Source organism: Lutra lutra, chromosome 13, assembly GCF_902655055.1.
Source record: "Lutra lutra chromosome 13, mLutLut1.2, whole genome shotgun sequence".
Classification (NCBI taxonomy): domain Eukaryota; kingdom Metazoa; phylum Chordata; class Mammalia; order Carnivora; family Mustelidae; genus Lutra; species Lutra lutra.
Genome location: NC_062290.1, coordinates 40,517,673 through 40,536,296, shown reverse-complemented (window position 1 = coordinate 40,536,296; position 18,624 = coordinate 40,517,673). Strand labels below are relative to the sequence as shown.

Genomic DNA, 18,624 nt, shown 5'->3' with positions numbered 1-18,624 from the left:
ATTTATTGAGCTTCTGCTAGTATGCCAGGCACTACCCTAATTATTACATACACACAAAATAGAAAAGCCATGCTCCCTATCCTGGATTTTACAGTTTAATAGGGAATAGTCATGCCAGTAATCACAATCCAATATGATAAGGGCAGTAATAGAGGTACATACGTAGTTCCACGGAAGCATAAGGAAGCCTGGGAAACTTTTACAAAAGAGGCCATGAATGAACTGAGACATGGAGGATAAGAAAGAACTTTCTAATCAGACAAATGGAAAGAGAACCTTCCAGGAAAAGGGAATACATTTCCCAAGATACAGACATTGGAGCATACTGTGTTTTTGAAAATAAATTTTTCTCAGAATTGCTTTAGCTTACAGTTCAAATTAGAGAATTGCAGAACATGAAGGTTGACTGGTTAGATAAGGATTGAATCTTTAAATTTCTGGTAGGCCATGCCAAAAAATCTACCTTTTATCCTGTTACCAAAAGGCTAAACTATTGAAGAATATTGGCAGTGGTATAATATGATCAGAATTTATCTTTTCTGTAAAAGGAATATAGAATTAGAGGTGAAGAGAATGGAGACAAAAAGACAACAAATAGAACATTTACTGAACACTTACAATCTACCAGTTACTACACTAAGCCATATCATCTCATTTAACCCTCCCAACAATTTCACAAGGTCAAATTTTTGAATATGAAATTTTTTCATGATGACTATTTTCATCTACCATATTACATATAAGTAAATTAAGTCTCAGACTGATAAATGATCTTGCCCAAGCTTTCACATAGTATGTGGCAAAGAAAATCCAACGTTTTCACTCAGGTCTGTCTTAACTCGACCAGTTCTGACTGCACTAACTAAGCTGCCTCTTATCACAATTAGAAGGGATACTACAATCATCAAGGCTAGAAATGAGTCCTGAACAAAGTCAGTGGCACTGAGGATGAAGAGCTGAGCCCAGGTTTGGCTCGCTAAGAGGTCAAACGGATGAAATTTAAAGTCAATTAGTTTTGCTCTTATATTTATTATTTCCTTCCTTCTGGTTTCTTTTGAGTTGAATTAATAAATTTTAACATTTTTGAAACAACACGAAAGTTGCACAATAACCATCTGTGCTTTTTTTGTTGTATGTTTAACATCTCTGTATGTATAAAAACCTCAACATACTTCTAATTGTTTTAAACAGCTAGTATTCTCTTATATTTTTATATTTATCCACACATTTGCCACTTGGTTGCTCTTCATGACTTCTTACAGTTTTGTTTCCATCTTGGGACACTTCCCTTCAGCCTGAAAAACTTGCTTATCCTTGCTCTGTGTACCTACTAGCAATACATTTTATTAGATTTCTTTTGTAGGAAAGCATTTTAATTCCATTTCAGTTTAAGAATTTGGAAGGGGGCAGTGGTTAAGTCTAGAATTATAGATTGGTAGTTTTTTTTTTTTATTATTTTCTTTCAGCACCTTAAGAATGTCATTTCATTGAGTTACGGGGTCTACGGTTGCTGTTGTGAAGTTGACCATTGGAATTTTTATTGTTTATTTAAGGGCAATATATCTTTATTTGGATGATGTCGTATTTTCCATGTCTTGTTTGATTCTCAGCAATTTGTCTATGAAGTTCCTAAGTGTGATTTTTCTTTCTATTTATCCTTAGTTTTCTCTGACTTTCTGAACCCATGGGCTGATTTCTGTCATCTGTTTTGTAAAATTCTCAACCCCTATTGTTTCAAATATTATTTTTGCTCCATTTCCTATCTTCTCTTTCTGCAATTCCATTTACCAAAGTGCTAAGTCATTTGTCCATAATCTATATATCTTAGTCTCTGTTCTTTTTTAGAGACTTTTTATTTCTCAATTGGATATTTTCTCTTTACCTGTATTCAGATGAGCTTGAGACATCTCATATGCCAGAAAGCAAGGAAATACTATAAAACCTTCCTGCCAATGGCCAAATATGAGGTAATTTGAGTGACAAAATAAATGGCAATAGCATTGGATTATGTATCATAAAATAAAACACATATCCATTAGTTCATGGTGATATAAATAGATAGCTGGATCAACCAATAAATGATGAGACGAATAACTATTCAATACAGTAAAGTTCCAGCTAATTATTGCAGAAAGAATGATAGCAGTAGAAAATCTCCACTTGGCAAACAACCCATTAATAATCGTTGCAGTTAAAAACATCAATGGCTACTGAAATTGGTAGGTGAAATTATGATGAGAATCAGGACATTTGCATGGTCCCAAAGTATTTCCCCACATGATACTTATTAATTACAAGGGAAAAAATAATAACTTTATAGTGGAGAAACCTGGCAGACATACCTCTAATCAAGCAATCAAAGTTAACATCACCAGTAATAAGGCATTATGTACCCACTGATACGATGCACTGCAAAGGGTCCAAAATTACTTCTGTGATATTTTTGCCAAAAATGTATAATCTAAATCCAATCATGAGGAAATATCAGATGAACATGAATTGAGGAACATTTTACAAAATAACTAGTCAGTGTACTTCAAAAGTATCAAGGTCATAAAAGACAAAGAAATACTGAGAAACTGTTCTCGATTAGATGAAATTACGGAAACGTTCGAAGTAAATGTGATGTGGGATCCTGGATTAGATCTTGAATCAGAAAAAAAAAATTAATGGCACAGTTGATGAAATTCAACTAAGGTCTGAGGTTAATAATATTGCTTCAGTGTTAATTTTCTGATTTATAAAATGATACCATGATTATATAAGATGAGATGGTAACATTGAGGAAAGAGAAGTGAAGGCAAAAGAGAACTTGGATGTACTATTTTTGCAATGTTTTCTAAGTCTATAATATTGTCAAGTAAAATGTCTAAAAAATTAAGTGCCTGTCTTCTACTTAAAATATCTAAATCACAACAGAAACAAAATCTGTTTCTCTTATTGTTTTTCTTGGTTTCCAGTCAATTTGTACTGTTTTAGCATGCCTCATGATTTTTGATGCAATGTCAATGTGGATGAAAAATTAAGACGCTTGAAGATGTTCTTTCCTCCCAGTGGAGATTCATTTTTCTTACAAGCAAATGCAGCACAAGGGGAATCTCTTAGCTCCTGTACAGAAGTGGTCAATAAAAGAGTCAAAGAGTAAACCTTCTGGACTTCTTTTTTTTTTTCTCCCAGAGGGCAGGAGGATGTGGGCATGTAAGCACTCAACTGCTGTAGCATTAAAGGAGCCGTAGATGATACCTAAAGCAGTGGATGTGGTGACTGTGGTCCAATAAAACTTTATTTACAAAAACAGACAAAGTTTGCAGACCTTGCTATAGAGGATTTATAATGGCTGGCATGTTCTAATTTGCCCTTACTTCTAGTGGATGGCCTTCTGGAATCCCAGGAAAATGCTGAGAATAGTTCCCATGCTCTTTAACCTTATTGGGACTTGAACTCTAAACTCTGTCTCCCCTGCTATTGAAATCTCTATTTAGCCCATCAGCCTTCTGGTTAATGCTTTCCAGTCAGTTCCTCAAAGTCTGGCCCTGGGACAGTCCAGGATTCAGCAGTGGTTTGAGGACATTTGTATGTAGATACAACTTTCTCCTCTTAACTATGCTTTTCAGGGTTTTGTCCCCACTTATTTCAAGTCTCTCTAGCAGCCCCAAATCCCTAGTGTTTCCAGTGCAGTAAGATGCTTCTCTGGCCTGCTGAGAAGTGGGAAGTGTCCTTGGAGGGGAAGACAGGTACATTTGGGGCGCTCATCTGCAAAACACCCCTTCTTTCAAGAACAATTCTACCTACAATTTCTGGCTATTTTGGATGTTCTCTAATGCCTTCAGAGAATTGAGGGTTGTGTTGTGTTGTGCTTACTTTGTTTTGATTTTATTTTGGGGGGATTCAACTTTTATAAATGTATCTATGAAGAATAAGTCTAATATAAGCTACCTCACTGTGACAAGCATTGGAATTCTTGCTTAATTATTTTCCCCAATGTTACTTTGTGTTTTCAGTTTGCTATGTGTTTTCCTGTCCATTCTTGCATTTAATTGGATTTTTACTGTTGAATCTACTTTATTTACCTCTCTTCTTGGCAAATTGATCATTTGCTTTCTATTCTTATTTACAAAGATAGGGTTGGTGAGGGGATTCATATTGGAGGGTACAGGAACATGGGTCAAACAGCAATGGGTGTCATCAGTTCTAATCTCAAAGCAAGGAGGGAGAAGTGACAGGAACCTGGAAGAGCTGTGCCTCTCTTTCTTGATTCCAGCCGTAACCTTATTAAAGGATATGGTAATCTTAAGTGAACCCACAAGAGGAGAGTAAAGAGAACACATCTAGTTGACCTCCCTTTCCACCCTTCCTTTGATCTTCTGCCAGGATTCCCAGTTGACAGAACTCAACCAGAAGCTAGAGGGGTGAGAATCAGGATGATGTAATATATTCATGTCAGCCTTCCTGGGCAGAGGGTAGGTATAGAGGGATATTTGTATCAGGTGGGGTGAACAGAAAAATACAGCACAACCCCTTCTCAGTACAGTGGTATCTTAAGTGCTTTAAGACCAACTATTCCCTCTTGATGGAGCATTAATGATACTGGGGTTGCATAGTTCCCTCCCAATTACCTCCTTCCCAACATTTTATTTATTTATTTATTTTTTAAGAAAGAGAGAAGGAGCATGTACATGCATGCACGTGTAGTGGGAGAGGTAGAGGAAGAGGGAAAGAAAGAATCTGCCCATCCAGTGTGGAGCTGGAGGAGGTGGGGTTCCATCTCAACCCCTGAGATCATGACCTGAGCTGAAATCAAGAGCTAGATAATTTGAGCCACCTAGACATTCCCCTCCTTCCTGACTTTTAATTTATTGTTCTTCACTATTTAGTTTCACCTTTATTTTATTCCCCCAAACTATCTATTATTACTATTACTATTATTATTACTATTTTACATAGCCACTGCTTATTTAAGTTTACCCATACATTTATCATTTTTTGTTGTATTACTATTGTTTCTTGTGTGACACACTTTGCTGAGATTATATTGCTTCTTTCTGAATTACATAGTAGAGCAGTTGCTTCAGCAAGGGTTTGAGTACAATCTTCTAAATCTGTAAACAAAAATATCTTTATTTCGCCCTGTCGCTTACTCGGGAATTCCAGGATGACAATTATTTGTTCTCAGCTCACTGAAGAAATGACTCCATGGTTATTGGACTTCTATAGGGGGTGTAGGGAAATCTGTTTCTATAATTCATATTCCATTGAAAATTATCTTTTTACTCTCTTTGCATTTAAAATTTCCTCTTTGTCATTTATGTTCAGAATTTTTCATAAAATGGTTTTGGGTACAGATTTTTTGTTTGTTTGTTTACAGATTTGTTTTTATTCTGTATAACTTGCTATACTTCTTAAATATGAGAATTCTTACTTTTTGTTAATTTTTGAAAACTCTCGGTGACTCACTGTTGCTGCACTCACAGACCCCTTTTCCCCCACAGCAATTTCTTGCTTGTCTGATTTTACTCCCTATCTTAGAATGGTCAATTCCAGCAAGGTACTTTTTTCAACTCTTTATGTCTTTAATAATTTTAATAGGTACACTGTAATCTTTAAAAGCAATTTCCATTAACTGAACTTTTTGTGCATCTGATCTTTATTTCTTTGAATCTGTCAGTTCATGTTCAAGTTGATTGGGATCACATGTATCTTGTAATTTAAGAGTGGGCTCATACATGAACAACCTGGGCCCCGAGAGTGTCCCTCTGGAGAGGTTTTGTGTTTCGTGTTTTGAAGTGTAAAAATAAAACAAAATCAGGTGGAAGATAATGGCTCCTGAAGGGAGATGGTGGGTACTTAGAGGTTATTATACAATTCCCTCTACTTTTATAGATATTGAAGTGATACTAAGATAAATAATTTAGTCAATTCACTTCCTCCTATAGTCCTTGAAATTAATTTGGTCTCCTAGGTAGTTTTGGTTCCTGTGTATACATAGTGATGGGTTGCATTCTTGGGCTAATATACAGCATGATGATAATGAGAACTCCTTATGCCTTTATTTGTTTATTCAATAAATACTCATTCACTGCACCATGCTAAGCATGAACAACTCTGACACAGTCCCCACCCTTGTAAAGTTCATCATTGCTAAGGGCACCAGATTATTATCATTAAAGAATATATGCCAAGAACAGAGGAAGAAAGCTGGACTCTGAGGCAGCAAGTCAGGCAAACACGGGTATTGATTAAAAGGGACTATGAATTGGAAGATACTGTATGAGATACTGTCACTAAGGTATGTTCTTTAGAAGGATAACTATCCTGCTGAAATAGATAAACAAAGTCAATTCAAGCAAGGGGGTAAAATACTTGTTTTACTGAATCAAAAACACCCATATTGGTGTTATTTTTGATTGTCACCATCCAGAAGGGATACTGCTGTGTAGACTCTGTCACCATGTCCAGTCCTCACAAGACACTGCAAAGTAGGTGTTTTTTAAGTGAGAAAACTAACTGAGAGAAGTGATGGCCCAAGTGTATGAGCTGGGATGTGAATTCAGGTCTATGAGCCTCTGAATCATGTTCTTTCCACTACATCATGCTGCCTCCCAAGTAGACAAGTGCCTTCTCCATGGAAATGTGGGATCCTGAACTGCCCAGATATTTTAATATTGTGAATTAAAGGCCTGCTTGGTGTAGGTACAGGGAAGCATTTAATTCATTATAATAACGTCTTTTCTTCGTTCAAATATTTTTCTATTTTTTGATTACTTGCCTTGGTCCCATGTGAAGGAACTTTTGGAAGTGTCCTGCTGGAGTGTCAACATCATAGCTAAATGTTAGGCTCTGAGTTTTATGATGTAAATATTTACAATGCGCATGCCAGATCACCAGGGTAACCAGCCAGTTCTTGTCCTGGTTTTGAAATATTGGGGTCTGAAGACAGAGAAAGAAGGTAGAACAAACTTCCAATGTCTCATGACAGCAGAGTGTAGCTCAGAAGCTTGGCCCCTTTTATTTTCCATGGGTTTACCTTCTTGACCAGAATATCCTTGGTAATAGCATTGTGATGCCCAACACTGGCCTCTCAGAACCTGCAGCTGTAATTTACGACTTTCTTCTTGTCAGAGAACTGGCTTTGACCTTGCCACACTTTAATCCTACTGACCGCCTTTGGAGAATAAGGAATAGCCCATCAGTTTTTCCTCAGCAGAAAATAAGAAAAATAATCACATATTTGAATGAAAAATCAAAACCTCTACCAGTTCAGATCTTTCTCCAAGCAAGAGATTTCTGGGAAAGGAATAATCCACCAGACATTTTTCCAGAAACTCTCACTTCATTATCCCTGTGAAAGAGTTTAAATTGCTGAATTACCTCCTTCTGTGGTGTGTCTGTTTAATTCTATCAGTAATATTATATAGAAATGCCCAGCATCCCAAACTTGGAATATATTAAAAAGTAGCTGAAAATAATGCAGACACTTGCCAGTAACCAAATATAGAATTTTTTTTAATTCTTATTTTGACCTATCTTAACCCTATAATTTAAACTATTTCTAAAACTCTCAGAGACTTAATTTCAATAACGACATCATCTCTTATTCAGATTCCTTCAATTTTTCTTACCTGATACACAGTATTTTACAAAATAACATATTTTCTTCTACTGTCAAATACATAGAGAGGACATGACTTCATTTGGGTAATTTTTTTAATTTTAATTAGAAAAATTTTTAATAGTTTTGATGGATACAATTCCTTCATTGGGATAGATTTAAAGTCATTATGTAAGAAAGATACATATAGGGGATGATGTACTGAATCTATACATTTTCAGAAATTTTCACATAAGCTTCCAGAATAAGAAAGACTAGCCGAATAGCCCTAACCAAAATAAATAAATAAATAAATAAATAAAATAAAAAATAAAATCACAGTACAATCATTTTTCATTTGAGAATGTGCACATTTCTTGATTTTGTTTCACTTCCTCACATTTCAAGGGAAATTCTCTCTTGGTTTTCGGTACTTCATTGAGACGATTTTTAAAATATTCTAGTAAGCTGATTAAGATAATTCACTGCTGCAGGTGTTACCCTTATACAGTGAACTGTTAATAACATAATCATTCACACTTGCAAAGTGATTCAGCATCTGGTTCAATGCTCCCTGTCTAGGGGGCCTGATAAGTGCTAGGGAATTATTCTGGGGGAAAAACAAGCACTATCCCTAATGGTATGCACCACAGTTGTCACAGAATGTTTATTGTTTCCATTCCAACTTCACTTTGTTTAACTGTAGAAGCCCTTGTGAAATGTCAGTGGAGAAGCTGAGAAGACGTGGCACTTCCATCGTCCTCTTCAGATCACGTAGTGTTATTTTGAGCATTAATTAGTAAAATCACAAGAATAGTCAGGACGAAGGGAGTGGGCTTGGAGTTGAAACACACTTCAGAGCAAGACTCAAAGCAGCAGTTTACAAGAGGAAGCAAAGAAGATTGTGTCTAATTAGAACTTCAGGGGTAATTTCAAAAGGTCTGGTGTAATTACCTGAGCGGGAAGTTAGCCAGATGGAGGGGAGCACCTCTAGTTAGGAGAAGAAGTTCTATTTATATTCACGAACTCATTCAACTATAATTCCTAAGTACCCGTGAAGGAAAATAAGATGTCTACCTTTCAAAATGTTGTGTTAGGTAGCTTTTGAGGTTCTGGAAGCCATGTTTTTGCTAAAACTTAACATCACTAAACAACAAATGATGTGCTAATCCGATATCAAATCCTGCCCCATTTTGAGATAAAGGTAGACTCTGCTTTCTCTATTCTAAAGGGGTCTTGCCTTCAAACATAATGAAAAACATCTAAGAAGTCATCATGGTGGTGTTTTTTTTTTTTAAATGTTTTAATCATTGCATATGTTAAAAACGGTTTTCAAATTCAATTCTTTTCTAGACAAACTTTCAAAACTTAGATGGTAGAATACCATAATATAAATTATTTGGTGGATTTAATTTAAAATTTTAAAATATGCTAATTTCTGTTAGTTCACAACAAAAAGAAAATATGTTTGAAGAGAAAATTAATGTGGGGTAAGTGACTAGCTTCAACGTTGAAAAACAGTGTGGTCAAGATAACTTAAAAACACAATTTTTTTTTTTTCTGACAGACACACATGTAGCATCTTCCATGTATGTGTTTCCAGAAAAGGAAAGCTTGCTTTGAAATTTAATAGAGCCATGTTGCCATGGAATAAAATGTTAGATTTCTTTATATTCAGCCTATATAGCACACTTCAATTATTTTAGGCATTTTATTTCATATGCTAAGCCGAAAGACAGCAAATAATTAATATTTTAATATGCTATGCAGTGTAGCTGCTTGCTGCTTTTATAGTCCAGCTGGGAATTATAGAGCCCTCCGCTTTTTCTCTTGAGCTCCCTGATATGGTGTGGCCAACCAGCATGTGAGCTGAACTGCTTTCTCTTGTCAGTGATTTTAACCTGACACCGCTAGGTCAAGGCCATGGAACCACACCATTCTGTTTGGAGAAGAGAGACATTTCTTTTGTCTGCTAGGTCATGCTTATTATATGAGGCAGCTTTGCAACACAAATTACTGTCATCTGTTAGTCACTGGAAAGTCTGTCCTAATCAGCAATGTTAAACATAGTTGCCCCCAGGAATGAAGAACAGAGAGGAGGAGGAGCCCAGCAGCCACAGGTGCATGCTGCTGACCACTAGTGGGCATTTTGGCCATGCAACCAGGGTGTGTGTTGTGGTTGGGAACTTCGAGCAGAAGAATGATAATAGGAACTAGGTTAGTTGTGGTAAGAAATGAGACACTCAGAGGTATGCTTTCTCCAACCATGTCTTATGGTTTTAAAACTCGAATAAGTGATATTTCCAGGATGGACCCTTGTCTTCAAGACCCTTTCTCTTGGCTGCTGTCTCTTTCTCTGCCATAAAGGAGGCTCACTGCCTGGAGAGGGGTGGAAAGGAGCAAGGTTGCAGAGTCCCAAGCACCACCCAAATTCCCAAGTCGAAGTCATTTGGATAACAAAAGAAGTAGATCTCTGATTCTGTGAGTTCCTATGTGATGCTTGGTTCCCTGGGCTTCTGCTCAGGTGCAAATAGCACTTTCAATCACCTGCCAGCAACCTCTGCACTTGGCTTCTCTGCTGCCATTGAAAAGGGCATGTGGTAGGCAGTGATGGGAAGGAACCCAAGAAGAAATGGTCAAAACATTGGCTTAGTGGTCATCTTATGGTTTCATGAAACCAATTCTTGCATCTGTAGTCAGGCAAAATTTAAGTTGCTGTTACTCTGACTGGGGCTTAGAATCAATGAGAATAAGGTCAAAATTTTCTTTCTTCGCATGCGGAGACTCTTCTTTAAACTGAGCCCTTTGACTTATGATTTCTGATTCTAATTACCCTTTCTTTTAACTAGTATTAAAGCTTATATTGATCGGCCATTGAGTACGTAATAGCATTTCACTAAAATCAGAGGATCTAGGAAAGATTAGAAGTATTTACTGGAAATCTAATTTGGCTAAAAGCAAAGCATCTGGCAAGTTCCTGACTTCCTTAGCTTAAGATTTCTACACCCAAAAGGTAGAAAGAGTACGCTGATGTGAATGTTTAGAAGCTCTTATTGGCTATTGGGATAATGTGACCGTGTAGCCTTTAGTAACTTGATAATTCAGGGAGGGAAAGGCTAGGCATAATGAGATAGGCACGCTAGATAGGAGAAAGAATGAAAAACGCAAAACAACCACACAGTAAATGCAAAAAAAAAAAAAAAAAAGTCTACTTCCAGTACCTAAAAATAACTCAAAAATAAAAATGACAGATAGTGGTACAAAGATGTCAAAATTTAAATCCTAATTATCTTTTCATACCTGATCACAATAAGGAAGGAAAGTAGAAACTTATAAAGCAGGAGGATTTCTTGGAAGAGTATGTGTAAAAAGTAACCAGGAAAACTTTAGAAATGGCACAAACCTTTAAGAGAGTGTCAGAGATGCTAGATTGTAGGATATGCAGAAACATTGGAAATTAGAGGGGAAATTTAAAAGAATTCTCTTCAACCAATAAAACTATTTTTAGACTTGAAACAAGCTTTATAGGGCAAAGCTGTTTTATTCTCAAACATAGGACTACAGTGTACTTTTTTTAAGATGTGGAAATGGACCCCAGAAGGCAAAGATGTAACCAAAAGCATGCGGCTGATGAATGGGGGAATCCAGACCACATTGTGCTTCTTCTGAATGTGTACCCTGTGTTTTCCTCGCTGCCGAAACAATGAACCACTTACCAGATGACGTGCAATATGTAAGATAGCTACTCTTAGGGCTAAACCCCAACTAAACAAGTTCTGCCACCGGGTGATGGACATTAAGGAGAGCATGTGATGTAACGAACACCAGGTAGTGTAAAAGACTGAGGAATCACTGACCTCTACTTCTGAAACCAGTAACACGTTATATGTTAATTAATTGAATTTAAATTAAAAAAATAAAAATAAAATAAACAAGTCTGCATTAGGGAGGCCTGGCTTAAGATGAGCAGGTCTGCAAATAACTTAGCTTTGGGGGTACCTGGGTAGCTCAGTCGGTTAAGCATCTGCCTTGGGCTCAGGCCATGATCCCAGGGTCCTGGGATTGACCAGTATACTGGGCTCCCTGCTCAGTGGGAGTCTGTTTCTGCCTCTCCTTCTACTCCTCCCCCAACTCATGCTCTCTTCCTCTCTCTCTCTCAAACAAATAAATAAAATCTTTTTTTTTTTTTTTTAAAGAAAACAGGGGCGCCTGGGTGGCTCAGTGGGTTAAGCCTCTGCCTTCAGCTCAGGTCATGATCTCAGGGTCCTAGGATCGAGCCCCACATCGGGCTCTCTGCTCAGTGGGGAGCCTGCTTCCCTCCTCCCTTCTTTGCCTGCTTTCGATCTCTCTCTTTCTCTGCCTGCCTCTCTGCCTACTTGTGATCTGTCTGTCAAATAAATAAATAACATCTTAAAAAAAAAAAAGAAAACAACTTAGCTTTTTCCATAGATTTATTCTATTCCTTACTTAATATCTTATAAGCAATCTTTGATGATCCTTGTTCTCCTATACTTTGGCTGGACAACTTCAAGAACACTGTGTCACTTATGGGTCACATTTAAAGCAAAGGGAGGCTATAAACCTCATTCAGAAGAGTCTAGAATTAAGATTTGAAATGGTGTAATCTGTGCAAGTTTTAAAACATGGGTTTCTCATCCAAGCACTTACAGTACCCAGGCTGCTGATAGAAATAACTGAAATAGAGTAAGAGCAGAGAAATATTTCCCTACTACTAGGGGACAAAAATCAGTGTAAGCCTGATGATAAACAAAAACTGGCATTCTACTTCGGGTCATGCACCCCTGGAGAGAATGACCAGGCTGTGGCACACTATAAAACGTAAGCACATCTGAACAAAGGCAAGCACCACCCAACTCTAGCCAATTACCACAGTGTAGGAGTGCTTGCTTACCCAGTGCTACTAAAACTTCTTATTTTTTCAAGGGAAAACTGAACTTTGGGTATTTATGCAAAATCACCCAATCTTTATGCATTTGGCCCAATTAATAAACAAGCCAATAACCTCAACAACAACAAAAACCAGTGTGTGAAATGAATACACTATTTCCAAACTTGATCAGGCCCATAAGCTAACAATTTACTCCCTCTGAACTGAAGGACTTAGGGATGTTTATTCTGAACAAGAGAGAATGCTAATGGTAACCTCCATTTTGGATATTGAGTGAAAGAAGGAATCAGTTATTCGTTCTAGATGAGGAATGCAAACTGACACTTATAGAAGGTAGACTCCAAGGAAGAACCTTCTAAAAGAGATGTCCAAAGATGTCCCCCAGTGGCATTGCCTCAATGAACTGCTGATTCTGCTGCCTCCTGGAAAACATAATACAGATTAGGTGATAATCAGGAGAGATACACAAAACCACAGGAACATTGCCCTGTGTGTATCCAAACCACGATGTATCTTTTTCTCACATAAACGTTCAGCTTCAAACACTGGATTTCAAGAAATGTGTAATTTACCTGAAGGAGGTAAAGAAAAGAAAAAGTAAAATGATCAAGGAAACAGTGCTACTTCTTTCCAGGAAAAATACAAAAGATTAAGAATCTTAAGTGATGGGGCGCCTGGGTGGCTCAGTGGGTTAAGCCGCTGCCTTTGGCTCAGGTCATGATCTCAGGGTCCTGGGGTCGAGCCCCGCATCGGGCTCTCTGCTCAGCAGGGAGCCTGCTTCCTCCTCTCTCTCTGCCTGCCTCTCTGCCTGCTTGTGATCTCTGTCTGTCAAATAAATAAATAAAATCTTTAAAAAAAAAAAAAGAATCTTAAGTGAGTAAACAAGATGGAGAGATGACATAGTTATAGATCATCACTTGATAAGCTCACGTGTAATCTGTATTTCTTTTTTTTTTTTAATTTTATTTTATTTATGACAGAGAGAGAGCAAGAGAAGGAACACAAGCACAGGGGAGCTGGAGAGGGAGAGGCAGGCTCCCCGCTGAGCAGAGAGCCCCATGGGGACTTGATCCTTGGACCCTGGGATCTATGACCTGACCTGAAGGCAGACGCCCAGTGACTGAGCCACCCAGGTGCCTATAATCCGCATTTCTTCAGGGTTATGGTGCTCTGACTTTCTCTGACTTAGTTGCGCTGGTCCATTAAAACTTTTTGGATCCCTATGATGTCTAGGGAAATTTGTGGGGTTCATAATTCCATGGGAAACACTTAGGAAGCTTTGCCATGGCTCATAATTTTGGAATATTTGAATGATAGGAACTCAAGAGATCACCTAGTCCAATTTCTCATCTTCTGAGGAAGTAACTAAGGCTCGAAGATTTAAGTGATTTTTATCAGCTTCCCAGGTACAGGCAATGAAATGGGAACTCATAAGTTCAACCCTACACCATTTCTTTTTTTTTTTTTTTAAAGATTTTATTTATTCATTTGACAGACAGAGATCACAAGTAGGCAGAGAGGCAGGCAGAGAGAGGAGGAAGGAGGCTCCCTGCTGAGCAGAGAGCCTGATGTGGGGCTCGATCCCAGGACCCTGGGATCATGACCTGAGCCGAAGGCAGAGGCTTAACCCACTGAGCCAACCAGGCGCCCCCCCTACACCATTTCTATGGCCACATTTCCTCAGTCTTTAATCATGAACAAGGGGGCCAGTTGAATGTCAGTTTCAAACCAACGTGGAAATAGGAGAACACTCCTTGAGATTAAGAGAGATAAAGAGAGAGAAGTAAAAAGAACTTGAAAGCACCAAGAACACTGAGAAATAAATAGAGAAATATTATAAATAAAATAAATATTACCCATACCAGCTCCCCAGACCTGCATGCCTTCTCAGCATACCTCACTGTAGAACTGTTCTAGAGCTAGTTCCTGGTCCAGCCTCGTGATATTAGGTTTAACTAAATTAGAGGACCCCTGAGCTCAGGCAGATGTAAAAGTGTTGAATACTTCTAGTGTTCATATTTCTGCTCAGTGGGAGATCAATTTGCAGATTAGATGTTAAGCAGGAAATGACTCTTCTCATTAAATGGTGTCTAAGTGCTCCTACTTTCAGCTTAGCCTGTGACTAAAATCTCTGATCCCACAAGAAAAAAAATATGTGGTCCAGGAAGAAGGCAGGCATAGAATGTGGACTTAGAGACGGCTATGGCTAGGCAACCACACAGATGTTTTCATTAGCAAATGGTCCAAGGAAGTTGGATATAGGAAAATGTCTTATATTCATTCATCAAATATTTATTGAGTTTCTATGATACACTCTGGGCATGTTAGGGCTAATGTAGTAGAAAAAGTAGTGGGTTAAGTTCTTGCCCTCATGAAGTTTTCATTCTTGTTGGGAAAAGGGAAAGAGCAATACACAAATATAAATAAAAATCAATAACATGAAGTCAAATAATAATAGTTATTAGGAAAAATTTAAGTCTTGTGAAGAGAGAGGAGAGCAGGAAGTATACACTTTCAGAGGTGATATTTGAACAGAGATCTAAGTAAAATAAGAGAACGAATGAATACATAAATGGAGAAAGAATTTCTGGGAAAAGAGAACCAAATTGAGCTCGAGGAACAGCAGAAAGTTCAGGGAAGTGAGCACAGGAGATAATGGCAATTCAAAACTGATAGCTAATTGAAAGAAAGACTGTATTTTCAATTTCACTTCAAATGTATAAATAAAAATGAAAAGTTAGTAATGATAACCTCAAAGCAGGAATGTGAAACTCCAGTTTTGAGCAGTTTATTGGAGAAAAGAGTTTAATGGGGCCAAGATAAGAAATGTCAGAATTAAAACTAGCGACTCATCTTTATTACTTGGAGATTACTAACAACTTATGTGATAGAACTGCAAGTTGATATTATATACACATTTATATAGGATAAAAAATGATCAGAATTTTAATACACTGTTTGAATATAGTAATTGTGGATAAGTTCCTTATCTTCATAAAATTCAGGGTAAAGAATTCCTTTAGATACTTTTACTCAGAGATGCCTAAATGACCACTGTCATTATTGCACTGTCCACTTTCATGAGTTATTGGAGTAGAGATTGATAAAAATATTCTGGCAAGCTATTAGGGTTTAGTGTATAAGGAGCCTTGAAAAAAATTCATGCCATTAGACACAATAATTCCACTTCTAGGAACCCATCCTAAGGAAATAAACAGATACAGACAAAGATTTATATGCAGGGATATTCACAACAGCTCTATTTATAATAGTGAAAAATTAGAAATGGCCCAAATGTCCAACAACAGGAATTATGGTGCATCCATATGACGGAATATTTTGCAACCATTATAAACTTTGATTTCAAAGATTTTTAATAAGAAAGGGGAACCCAAATGAGCTCAAATAAAATGGGAAAACATTCAGAAAGTTATATATATAAAATATACAAAAGATGTATGTGTCCATACTTATCAAGGAGGAAAAAAAACTGAGAGGGGATAGCACCAACCAGTTGAGTAGTTGAGGGACAGGGAGTTTTTATTTTCTTCATGCTATTTTTTCCCAAATTTTCCACATTGAGAACCTATCACTTCCATATATTAAAAAATAAAGAATGTGAACATTTGACTCTCTTCAGATGGCTCCCCTTTGTCGGGATAGAAACTTACTATTTCTTTCAAGTCTTCAAGTTGGCTCTAGCAGATAGCATTTGATGTATTGGTCCATCTGACGTCTAGGTCCGGAAGTTATACTTGTCTTGAACGTAAGAATTCAGATTTTTAAAAAAAGATGTTTAGGTCCCTGCCAGAGTTTTCCACAGTGTGTCTCGTTGTGTTTTCAGGAGATGCTCTTTGAAACAAATATTACCCCGATAAAAAAAAATTGGGGAAATGCTACATAGTGCATCTTCCTCTTAAAAGCCACATTGCATGGTAAGATGTTCAAGTTCCCAAATTGTGCTATAATATAGAAAATGAAGTGAACTTGTTTACTCAACATATACCAAACATGATGAGAAAAAGCTTTTGTTTATTCTTCACATGCTTTCTTAGAACATTTCTTCAGCACAAGAGTTCTAAGGGAAACGCTTTGTAAAATATAGTATTAGATGATTTTGAGAAAAACAAATCAGTAAAAGACTGTCAAAAATGGAGTGCTTGAGGGAAATGTTTTCAGAATTATTAAGACTAAGACCTTTTAAGTTGATAGTAAAGGTACAACTATGACTTAATCTAATGTTTCCATTTGACTTCTATTAGAAACCTGATTCTCAACAGGATCAAATCATACTGACTGTTTACTCATAGGCCTGGACATAGATGAGAATGATTCAGTTTAATTCATTGAATTTGATCACTATGTTTTGGAGAAAGAAAACTCATGATTTGGTTAAAGCCCCACTTTCCCTTTGTGCTTAAATCCAGAGATAGAACAGCATAGTAATAATTTAACGTCTATGGATTGAATGAGTGAGTTGAAAAATGAGTTATTCTCATCCAGCACCTTGAATACAGCAAGAAAGACACAAACCTCACTACATTTTTGTAAGGATTTTACCACTGAAAAACACATTAAAGTTGTCATCTATTTTTTTTTTTTCATGAACAGTTGGGTTTATTTCAACAGTGGGTCTGAAACTCTCGCCTTAGGCAGGAGTACTACAGTAATTATACCAGGAATAGACAATTTCCTACACTGTCAAATATATAAAAGTTCCTCTTGCACTTTCCTCAACACTGATCAACAAGCAGATTCAGTCCATATTTGCTTTGATCATTCTACTGAGTTAACCCAAGCTTCTTCTTCAGAGACTCTGGCATTTCAGGTGGAGAAGGACGAGGGAGCCTGAAGTAGACCTTCACGGAGTCATAGATGAACCACTGTAGTGCAGTCAGAGTGCCAATCATGATGATACGGGCAAAGAGTCCCTTCCATACACCTTTAAATCCAAGTCTCTGAAGGACTTGAGAAGCACTGCTACCTTTCTCCTTATTCAACACAGATACCACAGAATCAGCGGGGTGAGAAACAATTGCACAGAACACTCCAGCTATGTAACCTGCCACAAATGTTACAACCAGCAGCTCTGCCTTTGTACATTCACTTCGGGGCTTGGGAACCACAAACTTGTACAATGCTTCAACAGTACGTTCAAAGCAGGCAAACTTCATCATGGTGTATGGTATCTGTCTCATCCAGAGAGGAGCAACGCCCTTGTAGAATGCTTTTAAGCCTTCTTCCTTATACATTTTGGGAGCTGCATCCCTCAAAGTGTTGGCATAACCTGGCTGGGTTTGAATTCGTACCTTAGCAGCTTCCATAGGAGCCAGGGCAATGTCAGCAAAGAATTCAGCACTGGCAGAAGCAGCCAAATATAGTGATGTGCACCAGAGATAGGCATTCTCCTCCCCAAGCGTGTTGCTATACAAGACTTTGAAAACTTCATAAAAGCCAAACTTGCAGAGCCCCTGCATAGAGTAGCCAATGAAAGTTGGAGCCAAACCATCCTTTAGCCAAACCACGAACGCCATCCTCTTTAAGTGTAACTGAGAATCCATTAAATATGCCCTTGTACTTCTGGGGGTCCACCTGCATTCGGCATTTCACTAAATCCAGAGGAACGACGGCAGTGTGTGTCAGACCACAACTTAAGACCCCACCAAAGCCACACAGTGCATAAAACTTCATGGAGCCATATTCGCAACTGTACTCTTCCACAGCGGCTGCTGCCAGATTGCAGGAATGTCGGGGCGGGCCCGGAGGCCCCGCGGGGCTGCTGTGGTGGCCTGTGAGGCCATCGTGTATCAGCTGCTGGTGGGGCGCGTTGAAGGGGTTCGCCCGCGCCAGATGCGCCACGGACGAGAACATCTTCTTTCTAAGATGGTGAACACACAACCGCTCCCTTGAAAAGGCTGCGGCTCACAGAGGAGTTGTCATCTATTTTAAACCTTGTGTCTCCAGAGAGCTGAGCATTCTTTAAACAAACAAACAAACAAACACACAACTGATTGATTGATTTGAGAGAGAGAGAGAGAGAGAAAAGGAATGGGAGTAATGGGAGAGGAAGAGAAATCCTCAGGCTGACTCCCTTCTGAGCACGGAGCCCAAGGTAGGACTCCATTCC

The 18,624-nt window shown here is 38.0% G+C and overlaps 1 protein-coding gene across 1 annotated transcript; it reads right to left on the bottom strand.

The window, feature by feature from the left end:
• Positions 1-17,087: 17,087 nt before the first annotated feature.
• Positions 17,088-18,394, bottom strand: LOC125083917 (phosphate carrier protein, mitochondrial-like). Its single transcript, XM_047700927.1, is given in 2 exon segments — positions 17,088-18,001; positions 18,003-18,394. Coding segments are annotated over 2 exon segments (1,089 nt in total). The 5' UTR covers positions 18,369-18,394; the 3' UTR covers positions 17,088-17,278.
• Positions 18,395-18,624: the final 230 nt, after the last annotated feature.